General features: G+C 38.4%; 1 protein-coding gene across 9 annotated transcripts in view; it reads right to left on the bottom strand.

Moving 5' to 3' along the window:
* CACNA2D1 (calcium voltage-gated channel auxiliary subunit alpha2delta 1) overlaps window positions 1–17,869 on the bottom strand; it is an 846,695-nt gene that overhangs the window by 33,826 nt on the left and 795,000 nt on the right. For all 9 annotated transcript variants that reach the window (XM_068276177.1, XM_068276179.1, XM_068276181.1 and 6 more), the window contains 7 exons: window positions 15,624–15,710; window positions 14,855–14,925; window positions 9,775–9,816; window positions 7,891–7,962; window positions 5,696–5,848; window positions 5,565–5,617; window positions 3,573–3,628 (listed from right to left, as the gene is read on the bottom strand). In XM_068276177.1, the coding sequence (XP_068132278.1) occupies window positions 3,573–3,628; window positions 5,565–5,617; window positions 5,696–5,848; window positions 7,891–7,962; window positions 9,775–9,816; window positions 14,855–14,925; window positions 15,624–15,710 (534 nt within the window). The remainder of the gene's footprint in view (window positions 1–3,572; window positions 3,629–5,564; window positions 5,618–5,695; window positions 5,849–7,890; window positions 7,963–9,774; window positions 9,817–14,854; window positions 14,926–15,623; window positions 15,711–17,869) is intronic.

The following is a 17,869-nucleotide window of genomic DNA, read 5'->3' as shown; positions in this document are numbered from 1 at the left end:
TTACAAAAAGTTTTGGAACCGGGTTGTAGGTTTGCTTACAAAAGAGGTCCATCACTGGCGACGACTCTTTACCCTAGCCTCTTTCAATCATCAACCGCAGCTGCACGGCCCACACGGCTTTCCACTGTGGGGGTCCTTCAGCTGTGGCTTTACTACCTGCAATTATTGTTTCTGCCATTGCTCCTCACGGTAGGTCACATCAACAGTTTCTCCTTACGGCAGTTTATTAACTGTAATACTAAATCTGTCATCTATGTTGTCACCTGTACAATTTGCAACTTACAGTATGTGGGTTGTACCACTTGCTGTTTGAGACAGAGAATTTCTACACATTATAATGGTGCTTCATGGAGGACAGATAGTATTAGCAATGTAGCGAGACATTGCAGGGAGAAGCATGGCGGAAACATGCAAGGCTTTAGGTTTCAGGGTATTGAGAGGGTTATTGCCCCTGTGAGACGGGGTGATGTGTATAAAAAGTTGTGGATGAGAGAGGCATTCTGGATGTTACAGTTAGGCACTAGGGAACCAAGGGGCCTTAATGCTAGGTGGGATATTCATTTTATATTCTGATATCTTTTTATTACTGTTTTTGTATGTTTATATTTTTTGTACTTTGGTAGCTTTATATATGTCCATATTTGTAATAAAGATGACACATACGTTTATTATGATCTGGTAGGTCAGTAGCATGAGAGCTCTGTACCTTTAAATTTTAATTGTTTGCTGCTCTCTCCATGTGTACACGCCATGAGAGGCGGCTCTTGGAGTATATATGTCAAAGATGTCAGTTATGTAAGGCTATGAGTAAGATTACCGATCTGAAACACGTCAGCCGTTTTGCTGTATCTGTGAAAAAACCCTTTGGACTCTACAACCAGTGAGTGTGCGGATTTCATCTTCTTTATGATCCAGCCTATGGAGTCATGTTGACGTGTTTGAGTTGTTCAAATTTGGAACTTGGTTACAAATTCTTCCATTCAGAGCCTGGACCTTTATACATGCGCACCATGGCAGCGGTGTTTACTCACTCTTGTCGCCACCTCAGCCCGCTACACACCATGTTGCATTACAGCTCACCAATACTTCCTCCTTCTGGCTATGAACATCCGCTGCCACAGTGTGCATGTGTGACGATTTAGGGTCTGATTGGAAGAACACGTCAACACTACTCCACAGGCTGCCATGCATTCTGAATGGAAGGGAGAGCAGAATTTGCTCATTCTTAACAAAGAGTACTATTAATACAATCTCTGACAGCCCATTTCAAGAAAACACAGAAAATATGGTCCTTCATTTTGTAGGTTTTTTTTTTGCTTTCTGTTCCTTATGTATAACTAATCTTGTTATACATGAGCAAAAACCTGCAGTAATTATACTTGCTGGAAAAGCTCAAAATGTACTTTTGTGCAGTTAAAGCTATTTCAATTGCTGTTCCAGGTGTGCAGATCTGATTACATTAAAAGGAGCAATGCAAAATTGCTATATTGGACGTCAAAAACATCTGTAAGCTGATACAGCCTTACAGAACGTACTGTCATGTACGGCAGTGCCATTGAAGTAGCTCAAATAAATATTGCTTTCAATAGGTGACTTAACCACTTCTCAACCCCACAGCGTTTTTCACCTAAAAACCACAGCAATTTTCACATTTCAGGGAGACAAGAGTTAATGGGCTTAAAGGGGGGGTATAATTTATTTGAAGAAAAAAAACTCACTGATGCTGATCAGTCACTTATGCTGTGTTAGTTATCTGAGATCCTCTCACGAGTGAACCTCAGTAACTGTAACAGCATAGTGACTGATACAATGTTTATAAACGTTCTGAATGAATGAGCGCTGCCATTGGTTTTGGAAGTGCTTATTCAAACTTGCAAGCACTTTGATTGGCTGATGAGAACACATGTTCACATCAGCCAATCACGGATCAGCGGGTGCCCAACGCGATCGCTCACAGCGGCAAAATAAACCGGGGATGCTTATCTATGCCCCGTGACTCAAGTGCATTTTAAAGGGGCGTAGATAAGCATGGCAGAGGATGCCAAGTGGTTAAGGGAAAGTGCTATCAAAATTCTCAAACTACTCAAACACCCAGTTTTTTGGGAAGCAGTGAGACCTTAGGCTTCTATTTAGCCAAAGCCAAAGGGGTGCCTTAATGAAATTGCAGATTGGGACCATTCTGGTGAAGAGGTCCTGTTTATGTTAAAGGACAACTGAAGAGAGAGGGATATAGAGGCTGTCATATTTATTTATTCTTAAGTAATACCAGTTGCCTGGCATCCCTGTTGATCTATTTGGCTGCAGTAGTGGCTGAATAACACCTGAAACAAGCATGCAGCTAACCATGTCAGATCTGACCATGTCAGAAACACCTGATTTGCTGCATGCTTGTTCAGGGTCTATGGCTAAAGGTATTAGAGGCAGAGGATCAGCAGGGCAGCCAGGCACCTGGTATTGCTTAAAAACAAATAAATATGGCAGCCTCCATATCCCTCTCATTACAGTTTTCCTTTAACCACTTGCCGACCGCACACTCATACCGTGCGGCGGCAAAGTGGTAGCTGGAGGACCAGCGACGCAGATCTGCGTCGCCAGGTGCCTACCTAATTAATCAGGAGCGGCCGTTTCCTGTTAGATCACGGAGCGCGTCTCCGTGAATAGCCTGCGAGCCGCTGATCGCGGCTCGCAGACTAAATGTAAACGCAGGAGACATTTGTCTCCTTTGTCTACATTGAACGGCGCTGCTGCGCAGCAGCGCCGTAAGGCAGATCGGCGATCCCCGGCCAATCAGCGGGCGGGGATCGCTGCCATGTGACAGAGGACATCCTGTCACAGGCTGCACAGGACGGATAGCATCCTGTGCAGCCCCGATCCCCGGGGGGTACAGGTAGGAGAGGGAGGGGGGGGAATTTCGCTGCGGAGGGGGGCTTTGAGGTGCCCCCCCCCGCAAACCTAAGGCAGGCAGGAGCGATCAGACCCCCCCTGCACATCATCCCCATAGGGGGAAAAAAGGGGGGCGATCTGATCGCTCTGCTTGTAACATGATCTGTGCTGGGGGCTGCAGAGCCCACCCAGCCCAGATCACAAAAAACAGCGCTGATCCTTAAGGGGGGGTAAAGGCTGGGTCATCAAGTGGTTAACACTGGCCTCCACACTACCACTTCCCATTTTGCTGTAATGATTTATGGTATTCCTACATTTCAGTCTTCCAAAATTCACCATACGTTAGCCCCCACATGAACATTTTCTTGGCTAAGGGATTTGCAATGACACCTGGGAATATTCTCTTGGCTAAGAGACTGGCAATGACATCTGGAAAAAGTCTATTCATATTTATATCTACAGTCCACCTAGAAATGTCATTTCTGCTCAGGGCAAACAATGGATACTTCCAGTACATGGACATATATAAGTAAACAAGATAAACGATAAGTGCTGCTAAAACCAACTGGAAAAATTGTGCTCTGCAGCCATTCATGAATATCACAGGGAAAACAGGAATTCATAAAAAATGCATAAACAAGTCCTACAAATAAATACTAAGAAATTAAGAAAATTAAATCCACTCATACCTGCCTCATTAAACTGTGGGAAAGCAAGACTCCAGAAAAGCTGCTGTAATATAGACCTATAGGCATAGACAATTATATTAAAGTAGTTTTTATTTTTAGTGATTAAACAAAAAAAGATATAATATTCGTATAATGCATGCACTAGGTTTTCAAAATGCACAGTAAGTCACAACAGATTTTAAAGACAGAAGTATAGTTTGGCAGACACAGATGGCAGTATGTTCACATGTGTAGACATAAAACAGCAAAAAAATGTACAGGATGACAAAAGCTGTGTAAGCACTACTTAATGATGATGATGCTTTGATTCCATTTACAATGGAAACTCTAAATTCCACTTTATTTAGTGCTAAATATCATACAGTAAAGTTAGAAGGATGAAAAGCAAGTTCTCACAGATATTGCAGACAAATTGCTTATGCCACCCACCATAATGGAATCGCCTATTATTTTTCAGTTCATTTGTGCCAGTGCTGAGTACACTGACTACTCTCAACATTTAAAGCTTCTGTACACTGCTATATAACACAACTCCATCCAAATATATCCTTCACAGAACAATGTTGTTTCAATTTTGAAACAAGACTTATTGGTGAGGATATTCATTATATTTTAAACAAGATAATTTTCATGGAAATTCTTCAATGTCTCAAATAAATCTGCACAAACATTTACTGTAAATCAAGTTATCTATATAACTAAAAAGCATGTGAAATACAACATGGACACAGTGCTGTGCATGGGTATTACAAATGACGCCTACTGTGCTTGTAGCAAGAGTGAAAGGGAGGGGGTAAGGCCTTTGGACCATGGCGGATTCTTAAAAAGAATTGGGGGATTACTGGTATATGGTCTACTGTACAAATTACAGATTCACTGTAAAAAAAAACCTTTAAGCTTAAAGTTTACCTGAGATGGTAAAAAAAAATAAAATATAAATACACACCTGGGGTTTCCTCTAGCCCCCTCCAGGCTCATCGCTTCCACACCGTCCTCCTCCACTGCCTGGTTTGTCTGCAACTGGCACTGAAAAATCCTTTAGTCTGGACCAGTTGGCACAGACACAGTCTGGCCGCACATGTGCAGTTGGCCCTGGACCAAAGGGCTTTCGGAAGCAAATTGCAGAAGAACCAGAAGGTGGAGGACAGCGAGAGAGAGAGAAGCCTGGAGGAGGCTGGAGGAAGCCCCAGGTATGCATATTTTTTCATTCTTGCCTCATCACAGGCTTACGTTATGGCTAGGTTCACAATGGACATTGCATTGTGTAAGTATTTACATACCCTTCATTGATCATCCCTAGTATGAGTCTCTAGTGATAATTATATGATGATTATTATTTTTAGTTAGTTGTTTCCTGATGGTAAAGGGTGACCCACACAGTATTAATATGTATCACTAAAGGGGACTACGGACCTCTTAGTGATGAATAATGTGACCCCTATAAGGACTGCAATGATAAGAAATATTGCAATAGCCCCTTCCTCCAGTTGCCTTCTTAGTGGTAGCCTTGATGCACCAGTTTTATTTAATACATTCAGTAAGCTGCTTCCAGATTGTATGCTGGGTCCTGCAGGCCTTACTGCCAACTACAGAGTATTATGCCCCCCTCCCCCCGGAGCCTATGTGGTGATCTATAAAAACAGTATTCACATAGTATTATCCATATACTGTAAGTCATATCCTCATAGTTTGCAACATAACTTGTGAAATTCCCAAATCACACAGAAATACTGTTTTGTTTTTCTGTGGGAATTCCAGCCAGACAAAATCCAACAATCAGGTCATCTCTATTGCTTTTAACTAAATATTGGGGCCCAATACAGCAGCACAGAGGGCATGAAAAGGGTCAAAGGGTAATGTACCTTAATGCAAACACCTCTATAAACCTTTCCATGATATAATCCGTTGCTATACACACAGTACACTGAAATCCACCTGCAGGAGACTGAAACCACTTTGCCTTTTAATACAATATTGGAAACTGCAACTTACCAAGCAGCAGCAGAAGCCCACCATCCAAGATTCAAGATATCAGCTATCGTAGGCTATAAAAGAAATGTCACATGCATTACACAGCAATAACATAAGCTCATGATTAATAGCTATCCACAGATATTACTTACCACAAATACAGAGCGAGGGGCAGCGGTTTTTGCTGGCTCTTCACCAGGTTCACATACAGACTGGTAATCATAAGACTTATTAAATGCGAACACAGAAATATTAACTAGCTTCTTCATCAGACTTGGGTCAATTTCTCCAAAGAATTTGCCAATCTAGAAATGACAAAAAATAAACATATCAAAACGTTCCTGTTTACATAACATGGGGTAACAATGAAATAACAGATGTACATTCTAAGTTATCATACGCTGCATGCTCTTAATATGTATTAAATTAGATATTCCTACTGCCTTACTCACGTCAGAAATGTGAAAATGTTCCCGTCTCACGGTAGTCATAAAAAGGTATTGCTGCTTAAGCCATGTAATGTAAATTAAAAGTCTTATGCCAGTATGAGTCTTTGCCTTTCTCTGGAACTAATCACGTTCTCTGGAGATTAACAATCAACTGAGCTGGTGTATTAACTTCCAGTTAGAGTATTGCTGCTTCTCTTTTTCTTATGTTATTATTATTATTATAAGTATCATAATACTTTACATGGGACTCATCCATTTTCCCTATTGCTATGTAAAACAATTATGACCACAAAACCAGTTAGGGATTTAGCAGTGTTCTGTATGAAGCAAGTGTGACTCTCAGATGATTCAATTTAGTGGATTTTTTATATAGCTAAGCAGAAAGACTAGGGGCTCGATTCAGTAAATGGTGCTAACCCAGTTAGCATGCCTAAAGGCTTTGGGCGTGCTAACTAGGGTGCTAAGTACTTAGCATATACAAACTACTTGGCACCGTAGTTAGCACATGCAAACTCATCACCGTAGTTAGCGCATGCAAACTACTTAGCACCGTAGTTAGGACATGCAAACTACTACTTAGCATGGTGCTAACTAGGGTGCTGAGCTCCATGGTTAGATACCCCTGGTCTTGCTAATTATGATCTTGTAAAAGATAGAATATTTGGAAATTTAAATTCAATCTGAGCTCTATATATTATGTGACGATCATTATATTATTGTTAACAATACCTCTCATCTTCCACAGTGATAATTGATGCTGAAGCTACTGTTGGAAAAGTTAGGAGACGCACTGCTACACTGCATATTCTGTCATATGTTCCTTTTCTTTGTTGAATAAACACTGATTTTTTTTTTAAAACTAGGGTGCTAAGTAGTTTACATGTGCTAACTACGGTGCTAAGTAGTTTACATGTGCTAACTACGGTGCTAAGTAGTTTGCATGTGCTAACTACTTAGCATGTGCAAAGCATGTTAGCACATGCAATGTGGCTTTTCACTGGCGTACTAACACTTAGCACCCTTTTCTGAATCAGGCTCTAGATCTACAAATCTATCACTGATGCATGTACAGCACTGCTAAAAAAAAGAAGAGAAAAATAAAAATCAACACCCTGTTATTAATTATCCCTGCAATACTGGACTATAATGGGTGGAGTGGGACCCAGTGTCAAGAGAGGCAGGTTGACAAAGACAGGGCGGAAGGACCATTTAAGGTTATTTTTTTTTGAGGGATGTGGTTCATCTGCTGGAGAGAGGGGTGGCATGAACCAAGCCAAAATCGTTTTGCACCAGGCTTTAATAGTAAAAATCTGGTTTGGCAACAAATGCAGACTTGTAAAATCTATAAGCCATCTTGTGGAGCTACCAAATAATGATGTTATTTAAGCAGACCATGTAGAGTCTTCATGAGCCATGTCTGTTTAAAGACAAAAAAGGTCAACCTTGGGTTTTATTTAATATCTTAAACATTACTGTGCTTTCTGGAACCACATTCAACAGCTAAATTCTTAAAAATAACCCTTGTAAGATCATACTGTTACTGCACGTAGATAAACATTTGCAAGTCATTGAGTTTAAACTAAAATATTCACCTACATATTATCTCTTTCTTTGTGTGCCAATAAAACAGCATCTGTAATCCATTTCTCATAATTTTATGTGTAAAATAACACTTCCATATGTAAGGTGTTTCTGGGCTTGGTAATACCAAAAAGAACATTAAAATATCTTTTCAATAAATATTTCAGTAATAGTTATGCTCAAGACTAATCTGATGGAACTAAAGGGGTCTTATGTAGGCTTACATAGTTATATTTTAAAGCAGGCATTACCAAGAGAGGGGTCTTTAGCACGGGGCGCTCTATTCCCGAGAGAAGCTATAAAATGTATGCACATACCTGTGAATTGTAATTCTTCTGATTTGACATCAAGAGAAAGCCACCATCATCAAGGATTACACAGTCCAGTTGCTGTAAAATAACAAGTTAGTGTAAAAAGGTCAGGCTGTACAGGCCTTTTCACATTTCCGGTTTTGTCTGCATATGTTCTACTTTTAGAGAATGTCATTATACGAAACAACAGATTATATTTCTCGACACACTAAGTATTGATGAGATGCTTTCTATTTCATATTTCTCAAATACATTATGGAAACTGTTAATAATTAAAAAAAAAAAAATGTAACAGGAGTGGCTAGTGAAATCATGGAGGAATAAAAATAGAAATTTTCAGAGGACCTAAAAGAACCCCAACATGCCATACAAAACAAAAAAAATGCTAAATATAATATTTATATATTAAATATTAAACTTTAGTTATTAAACTAAATAACTTCTGTGTTAAAAAGGCAAAACTGTATTTTGAAAAAGGTATGCTTCAGGATTCTACTTAAAAATACTTCATGATTCCTCTTCTACCTTCTTAGAATTAAGTACTAGAACCCATGTTCTATCAAATGGGCTCAACAATTAGCAACGATGTGACAAATATTGTTTACAATTTCACTGGAGGATACATTGTTATACATTTTATTAAGGTGACAAAAAAGTGACATAGTTCATAGATTTTATATGTTTAATTTTAATTATACACGCCAGTAGTTATTGCGTATGTTATAATTAGTATACTTATGGTGGCACGGTTTTATTTAAAAAAAAAAAAGATTGGATATGGTTAACCCAGCATCCAATATGATGTGAATGTGACTAATGCTGCGTACACACTGGCGACTATGGTAGTTTGAAACAGCTCATTAACAATCGTTCCGCCGACAATCAGGGAAAGAACTTTACCCAACGATCATTAACACGAATTACAATAGAACGACATCGGGAAGATGGAAATATCCAACCTGACGGATCATATCTACCGACAATCGTTACAAAACTATAGTGTGTACAGACATTGGCCGAGAACGATCGTTACAAGGGCCAATGCGCCTGCGTTGAATTCTGACCAGCTTCAGTACTTCCTTTGTAGCGCGGCCGTAAAGATTGTTATATTGCTCATTTGAATTAAACTTTGTTTTCAAGTTAACAATCATATATTTGTATCTATTGTAACTCCATGTCAGTGTTTTTTTTTTTATTTATTTTATATAAATATGTACGCAACGTTTCCTTCTGATCGTTCTTTTCTGCGAGAACTATCGTTAAAATGTGTATGATGATCGCTGCATCCCATCGTTGCATACCAATCTTTCCAATATCGTTCGTCTGGTAACTATCGTTCTTTGCAAACGATAGTTATTGCAAGTGTGTACGAAGCATAAGGACTTTGTCTGATCCTAGTTTGTCCCCATCTCTAAGTGCCCATTTCCACTAGAGCGAATCTGCATACGTTTCCAGCATGCAGATTCGCATAGACGATACAAGTGGATGGGCTTGTTTCCACTTGTCAGGATTTCTGAGCGTTTTTTCTGTGCAGAAAAAATCTGCACGGTAGACCCCGCAGAATTCGCATACCGCTATGCAATTCACATACAATGTATTTAATAGGAAATTCGCATGCGTTTTCGTATCCAGTCTGCAAAGGGAAACCAGCCAACTACTATAAATTAATCTTTTAGATTAATAACGTTTATAATCATATATGAAAATGCTAAAATAATTTCATAGTGCCATTTCTTTGCAAACTCTGCAACTCTTACTCTCTCATTTTTTTGTTTTCAACTGCATATATCATATTTCCTGCAAAATTATCAGTGATCACAGCCTGCTCAGCTGGGAAAAGCACAGCTGTAGCTGCAGAATCCTAATTTACTCAAGTTTAGGAACTCTTACCGAGCTGTCCAGTTTACAGTTACAGACTTCATCGATGTTGCACTGCAGAGAGGAAATGGAAAAATGTATTCATTAAGACAAGCTCAGAGGGATGTAATCAAGCACTCATGCTGAACTCCAGACAACAGCACATTGTTATACAGACAAGGACAAAATAACTTTGTAAACAGAAGTTTCTGCATATCAAAAACATCTGACATTTCCTACTTAATTTCTGTCAACATAAAATCAAATATCAGTTTGGTTATTTATTGATTATTTATTCACGTGTGTTTAGTAGTTTGAAAAACTGTAAAACACACATGATGCACACACAACATTAAAGTCTGTGATTTATTAAAAAAAAAAAAAAGATAAGAAAGAAAAAAAAGGCAGTAATGGAATGTGCTCATTATAAAAAGAAACAGCTAGCAAAAAGGCAAATTTCCCAATCCAGCAGCAGTTAATTGCACAGTTCATCTCAAGACCCATATAGCACATTATTTGTGTGGTCGCATGGTCTAGCATGTCTGCATACTTTTATATTAATCGGGAGTGAAAGCTTTATGTAACATTTTTTCCAACAACGTTCATTGGATGCTATGTGTCCCTAGTTACATAGATTTTCCAATTGTCCAAAATTTGCTTTGAATCGTATGATTAAAGGACTCTCACTAAAATGGTAACATGCAGAGTAGTGCAATGCTCTCTTTATATATTTTATTTGTCTATTAACCATGTGCCTTGGTGCCTATGTGCATGGTTTATACTCCCACTTGCACAGCACCATGAAAGATTCCAGTGCTACTGTATATAGTGTGTGTGTGTGTGTGTGTGTGTGTGTCTATAAACTGTGTGTGTATGTACAATATATATTATATATATATATACACACACACACACATGCACACACACACACACACACACACACACACACACACACACACACACACACACACACACACACACACACACACACACACACACACACACACACACACACACACACACACACACACACGTAGTAGCTTACTGATGCCCACTCTATGTACCACTTTTAGCACTTTTCTTTCAAAAACTTTGCTAGCCCAAGATACACAATGTTCACAATGCTTTGAAAGGCTTTTATGTATTATTTCCTGGACTTAAAGGAAGCTTGTCTCAACAAATACCAGCTGCATGATTAGACCTTCATTGAAACAGCCATCCTCTGACTCATCTTCAATATTCTAGCTTGAGAGCAGTGAAGCTAAACCTGCTCAGTGAGTCAATGCCCTGAAACTAGTATGTAACACATGAACTAGGGAATGACTGACTACATGAAAGTCTAACACATTTGACACATATCCACACAGCTTCCTGACAGAAATCCATGAAGGAGTTTTCTGCTCCCACACCTCCCCCAATATAAACTTTAATCATAATGTCAAATAAGCAAGTTCACTAATCCTAGTGAGAGGAACCCTTCAAATACTTTTTAGTTATAGGATTACTTCCTAAGATACAGGAAATTATGCTGAAGCTTTTTTTTTTCAAATCCAGAAAATAATAGAAGTTCTTTTTTATGGTAGTGACTAACTTTGTTATTTTCGTAGTACTTTGTAGTACTTATATATATTTCTAATGCGATCATGAGATACTTGTAGCACATGCAGGGGTTGCATCTCTATTATACAGTAATGGTGCTGTAATCTCTGCATAAATCATTTCCAGTTACCACATCTCAATGGATTCTGGATTCATAGTTAATTTATGCAAACCATTTCAATAACATCTAGAACCTCTCATTTTTTGGGTGCAACCATCTGAAAAGCTTGTCTGCAGTACTAAAACTGCTAAGTATGTTTAGCTCCAAGGAAAGAAAAAAGGAGCTTTCCCTGCCAAAACTTTACCTGCACTACCCCCAGGCACAGTAACTTGTAACATGCAAAGATAGACCAGGGCCCATAATTTTCTCTTTTCGAATTGGAAATATAATTCCATATCTTATCGATATAATACATTTTAAGCCACCATTAAGCATGAACATATTGAAAATAGCTCAAAATCTCTTCCTTCTCTTGGTGGTGATGTGTAATATACAGGGAGTGCAGAATTATTAGGCAAATGAGTATTTTGATCACATCATCCTCTTTATGCATGTTGTCTTACTCCAAGCTGTATAGGCTCGAAAGCCTACTACCAATTAAGCATTTTAGGTGATGTGCATCTCTGTAATGAGAAGGGGTGTGGTCTAATGATATCAACACCCTATATCAGGTGTGCATAATTATTAGGCAACTTTCCTTTTCCTTTGGCAAAATGGGTCAAAAGAAGGACTTGACAGGCTCAGAAAAGTCAAAAATAGTGAGATATCTTGAAAAGGGATGCAGCACTCTTAAAATTGCAAAGCTTCTGAAGCGTGATCATCGAACAATCAAGTGTTTCATTCAAAATAGTCAACAGGGTTGCAAGAAGCGTGTGGAAAAACCAAGGCGCAAAATAACTGCCCATGAACTGAGAAAAGTCAAGCGTGCAGCTGCCAAGATGCCACTTGCCACCAGTTTGGCCATATTTCAGAGCTGCAACATCACTGGAGTGCCCAAAAGCACAAGGTGTGCAATACTCAGAGACATGGCCAAGGTAAGAAAGGCTGAAAGACGACCACCACTGAACAAGACACACAAGCTGAAACGTCAAGACTGGGCCAAGAAATATCTCAAGATTTTTCTTAGGTTTTTTGGACTGTTGAAATGAGAGTGAGTCTTGATGGGCCAGATGGATGGGCCCATGGCTGGATTGGTAAAGGGCAGAGAGCTCCAGTCTGACTCAGACGCCAGCAAGGTGGAGGTGGAGTACTGGTTTGGGCTGGTATCATCAAAGATGAGCTTGTGGGGCCTTTTCGGGTTGAGGATGGAGTCGAGATCAACTCCCAGTCCTACTGCCAGTTTCTGGAAGACACCTTCTTCAAGCAGTGGTACAGGAAAAAGTCTGCATCCTTCAAGAAAAACATGATTTTCGTGCAGGACAATGCTCCATCACACGCGTCCAAGTACTCCACAGTGTGGCTAGCAAGAAAGGGTATAAAAGAAGAAAAACTAATGACATGGCCTCCTTGTTCACCTGATCTGAACCCCATTGAGAACCTGTGGTCCATCATAAAATGTGAGATTTACAAGGAGGGAAAACAGTACACCACTCTGAACAGTGTCTGGGAGGCTGTGGTTGCTGCTGCACGCAATGTTGATGGTGAACAGATCAAAACACTGACAGAATCCATGGATGGCAGGCGTTTGAGTGTCCTTGCAAAGAAAGGTGGCTATATTGGTCACTGATTTGTTTTTGTTTTGTTTTTGAATGTCAGAAATGTATATTTGTGAATGTTGAGATGTTATATTGGTTTCACTGGTAAAAATAAATAATTAAAATGGGTATATATTTGTTTTTTGTTAAGTTGCCTAATAATTATCCACAGTAATAGTCACCTGCACACACAGATATCCCCCTAAATTAGCTAAAACTAAAAACAAACTAAAAACTACTTTCAAAAATATTCAGCTTTGATATTAATGAGTTTTTTGGGTTCATTGAGAACATGGTTGTTGTTCATTAATAAAATTACTCCTCAAAAATACAACTTGCCTAGTAATTCTGCACTCCGTGTGTGTGTGTGTGTGTGTGTGTATACATATACACACATATATATATACATATACACACACACACATATATATATATATATATATATATATATATATATATATATATATATATATATATATATATATATATATATGTATGTATGTATATATATGCATGTATATATATATATGTATATATATATATATATATATATATATATATATATATATATATATATATATATATATATATATATATATATATATATAGGAGGGGGTGTAGGGGGCCTCTCCAGCACTGTCAATGCTTCAGAGGCTGCCTGTACCTCCCCATCATTATTTGGTGATGTTGCTCCAAGGTCACGCATTTTGCATGCTCTTGCAGCTGGTTGCCACTTGCTACAAGGTCGGGATCTTTCCTGGGGGGGGGGGGGCAATGTTGATGCTCCATCTCTTGCAGTTGCCAAGTCTCGGAGTGGGCTGTCTGTGGTTCTGTGCCCCTCCCTCCCCAGGATTCAGTCACTACATTCCTGAATGGTGGCAGTGCTTGGGGTGCTGTTAGCACTGCCCTCCATTTCTTGGGGGCATAGTAGTCCTACACACAGCAGTCTGTTGAGATGCAAAGAATTTTGCATGGGCAAACTCCTGCAGGGCATATCATTATTAGTTAGTTTAGTAGAGTTAGTTTAGACCCTGCACATTCTGGCAAGCTTATGCAATATGCATTTGTTGTGCCATTTCAATTAGTCAATAGACAATTAATAGCCAGTATATAAGTCAGGTGACACCTGGTCTGAGCACACACCTCTTTATTCTTTTGTATACAGATACTCAAAGTAACTTTCATGTTACTTTTTACTCACCTTTTTGAACTTTTTGTAGTTGAGTGCTGAAAAGTTGTTTTGTAGACAAGATAAAAAAATCTCTCCTTGGAGAAAGTGCAGGGGAAAAGTTGACTGTATAGGGGCCCTGGTAAGCAGCTTTAGTTACCAATACTCCTATGCTTGTTGGTGGTGGAGGGTATCTTGCAAGGAGAGTTGGTATAAACCAAAACCCACAAAGTTTTGGAGTGCTCATTAATACAAGTTTATCATGTTAACCAATAGTCCAGCTAATACTGCAGTGATAATAATAATACCGGCTAATATTGCAGCAATAAGTGTGTAGTATATGACACCACATAATAAGTAGAAGAAAAGGCCAATGCAATGGAAACTATTCTGATTGGTCATGTTGATTTACCCAGTCCAAAGCTGCATACATTTGCATAAATATATAGAAAGTAGGAAGCATTACAAATCTCTCAACTTTATAGGCAGTGCAAAATTTGAACTTTGCATTACTTTAACTATGATCCCCAATTTCTGTTTTTATTTGGCATAATTTCTTTCATCTGGTAAGTTTGGCTCATAGAAAATTGTGCATATTTTACCACCATACATTCAAGATTCATATATTTTCTGAATGAAATGTATACTTACGGATTCTTTGGCAGTTGTCGCATTGGTGAAATTATGCATCCAGCTTAGGAAGTCTACTTTTACTCCAACAACTGAAACAAAAACAAAACAAAAAAAGTGAAATTCCTGTAACTATGTATATTTGTGAAGGCCTTAACCATATGCCAGGAAAGCCATAAAAGTTTTATTTAGCGACTGCAAATTTTACCAGCCAACAACTACATTAAGATAGGTAAAAACACATCTGTTCAGCTTGTCCTAATCATTGTTTAAACAAATAAATTAAGCAGTGTTAAAGAGTCTAGTGATGGTGGCCCTAGTGAAAAATTCCTAGGAAACTGTGATTATATTAATGTATATAGATAATGTACTAGCTTTTGTCTCACAACATGAGTAAAATGAGACAGGTTTTAATTCTTCACAACTTCATAAACTAGCCAAACAAAAGACCATTGACACACCTGTTCCTGATAAAGACAAAAATACCAAATGAGTGTACTTTTTATCCTTGATTTTTTTTTACTTGTTATCGCCATTAACAACTCAGAGGTGCATCTCAATTAATTAGATCATAAAAAAATAATTGAAACTCATACTGAAGTGAGAATTGGACCTTGAAAAAGACCCATTAAGATTATAAATTTATAAATAAAGGTCATGATTTAAAATGTTATTTAAGCAGATTACTAAGTTCATGACTTTAAAATATACCTTTATGTCGATTTTAATGGAAATTCTAACATTGTAAGCATGTGAGATGGCAACTTTAAATGACAACAATTCTACTCACCAGCAGGCTTCAGGAGTTTACCATCAATGGTTATTTCCACTGCTTTGCTCACCATTATGCCACTTTCATAGGTAGCAAGCCCAGTTCCTAATTTAAATATAGAACTTGGTTAATTTAAATAGTACGGAAAGCACAGAGTTTACAAACTGTATTGTGTTCATCTACTTCCATAGCAACCATGAATCATGAATATGCCATATCTCACAAGAAAACTTAACAATGGCTTTGTCTATTGAAAGCTAAGAACCCTGAACTATTCCATTACATCTTAAGACTTGGAGAGCTAGTAGAGATGTGTCCAATGACTATACTATGTCTGTTCAATAAAGTTTTAAAATCTGCATGAGGTGAAAGCATGATGTTTGTAGATGTCTCTTTTCACTTCAGCTTACCTTGATTGTAAATGGCAAAAAGTGTTGTATTTTGCAGATTATCTTGCACTACCTTGCAAATAATACTTTTACAACTCTTTCTCCTGCCTTCTTTCTAGCATACTACATGGCTGTCGGTCACTTTGAGCATGCATATTTGTATTGGTTGGGTGTACCAAACAAACTAAGAAAACAAAAATAACAACTAGGGTATCCTTGATAACATGGAGAAGCAGGAACCTAGGGAATTCAAACAATGCTTAAGAAGGGAGGTAACAATTTAAAAATACATGCTAGAAGGAGTTCAAAATGTGAGGGCCAATTGTGATACATACAGTAGTATGTGACATATATGGACTGTATGTATGGATTATATAGTAAGATTACTGTTCACATACAATCTGATCTATAAAGTTGCACTTGAGCCCTGGAGTTACCCTCAAGCCTCTGGAGTTAACTTTAGGTCAGCATAACTTGTTTGTTCCATTGCAGTTCCACCTTCATTCTTGTTCTAACCGGTTTTATTTGTTTTTTTTTCACAGTATGTTTTCATACTTCATGAAGGCTGAAAACCATTCTGTCCAGTTGCCAGTGCACGAGGCGTCCATACTTGGCTGTGTTGTATTGCGCAGAAGCAGATATCATAGGTTTGTACTGTGATCACTGACCTTTGACAGCGACCATGTATGCACTTGCATGTGTTATGGTTTAGGGGGTATATTTGGGATGGGAAAACACCTGGACTCCGGGACTTATCTGAGACCCACAGACATCTTGGATTGAGTCGCCAGGTGTTTTTCCCCTACAGAGGATTGACACAGTCCCCCTCTTCCTTTGGTGATGCTACAATTGGTGAGAATGTTGATGCACTCATAATTACTAACCCTTAAACTATGACTCTGAAAATACCTTCTTAAAGATACATTTACATTTTTAACAGAATTATACAACAAAAAATACTATTATTGTTTGAATTATTCAGTTTTGCCCAGATTTCTTTTTAACATACTATAAGTGTGTGCGCTTTGTAGCAGGGTTTAAAAACACTATGTTTTGGGGCAAAACACCAAGGAATCATCTTCAGTGGGGAGGAGCATACAGGACATCACAATTTATTAATTTGTAAATGAGCTTATCATATTCTACTGGAGTACTAATATGACCACCAAAAGCTCATCTCCCTTAAACCATCTGCAAGACTCACATCTCACTTTCAGCTGCAAGACAATTCCAACACTTTCCACTGGCCATTCATTCTACTCACATTTGCTATTGATCAACCAGCCACAGTCTTCTAAAATCCATCCACCTGCTGATCTCACTCAATGCTCTCAAAATGCATAACCGTAAGGGATACATACTTAACGACCCCCGCTCTCCAATCCAGTAATTAAATGTAGGCACAAGGTTTACAATTTGTTTTAGAGACTGAACACTAAAAAAAATCACAGGGCCCAGATGATATTTCACCTGTCTCCTGGAAAAAATATTATTTTTTTGGGGGGAAACATTACTTTTTAATACAAAGGGCAAAAAGACAATCCTTCCCAGGGCAATACACTTCACTCCAACAACACACTTGATCATTTTAGTAAGGATTATTTGTATCTAAAAATACCACAACAACAGGACCTCCCACACAATTCAAAACCAAATGATTTGTGAACTGCCAATCTACTCGAGTTGTATATAGGGTAACGTGTCCCTGTAATAAGGCCTGTGTTAGGAAAACAAAAAAATGCACTGAACATGCAAATCCAAAACCATACGCATGCAATAAAAACAGACACTGAAAACCCACTGGCTGAAGAATTTATTGACATACATGATGGCTCTCTATCAGGCTTTACATTTTCTGGACTATATCAGTTAAAA

Source organism: Hyperolius riggenbachi, chromosome 3, assembly GCF_040937935.1.
Source record: "Hyperolius riggenbachi isolate aHypRig1 chromosome 3, aHypRig1.pri, whole genome shotgun sequence".
Taxonomy (NCBI): domain Eukaryota; kingdom Metazoa; phylum Chordata; class Amphibia; order Anura; family Hyperoliidae; genus Hyperolius; species Hyperolius riggenbachi.
Note: the sequence above shows the minus strand (reverse complement) of the source record. Positions and strands in the feature narration are given on the sequence as shown.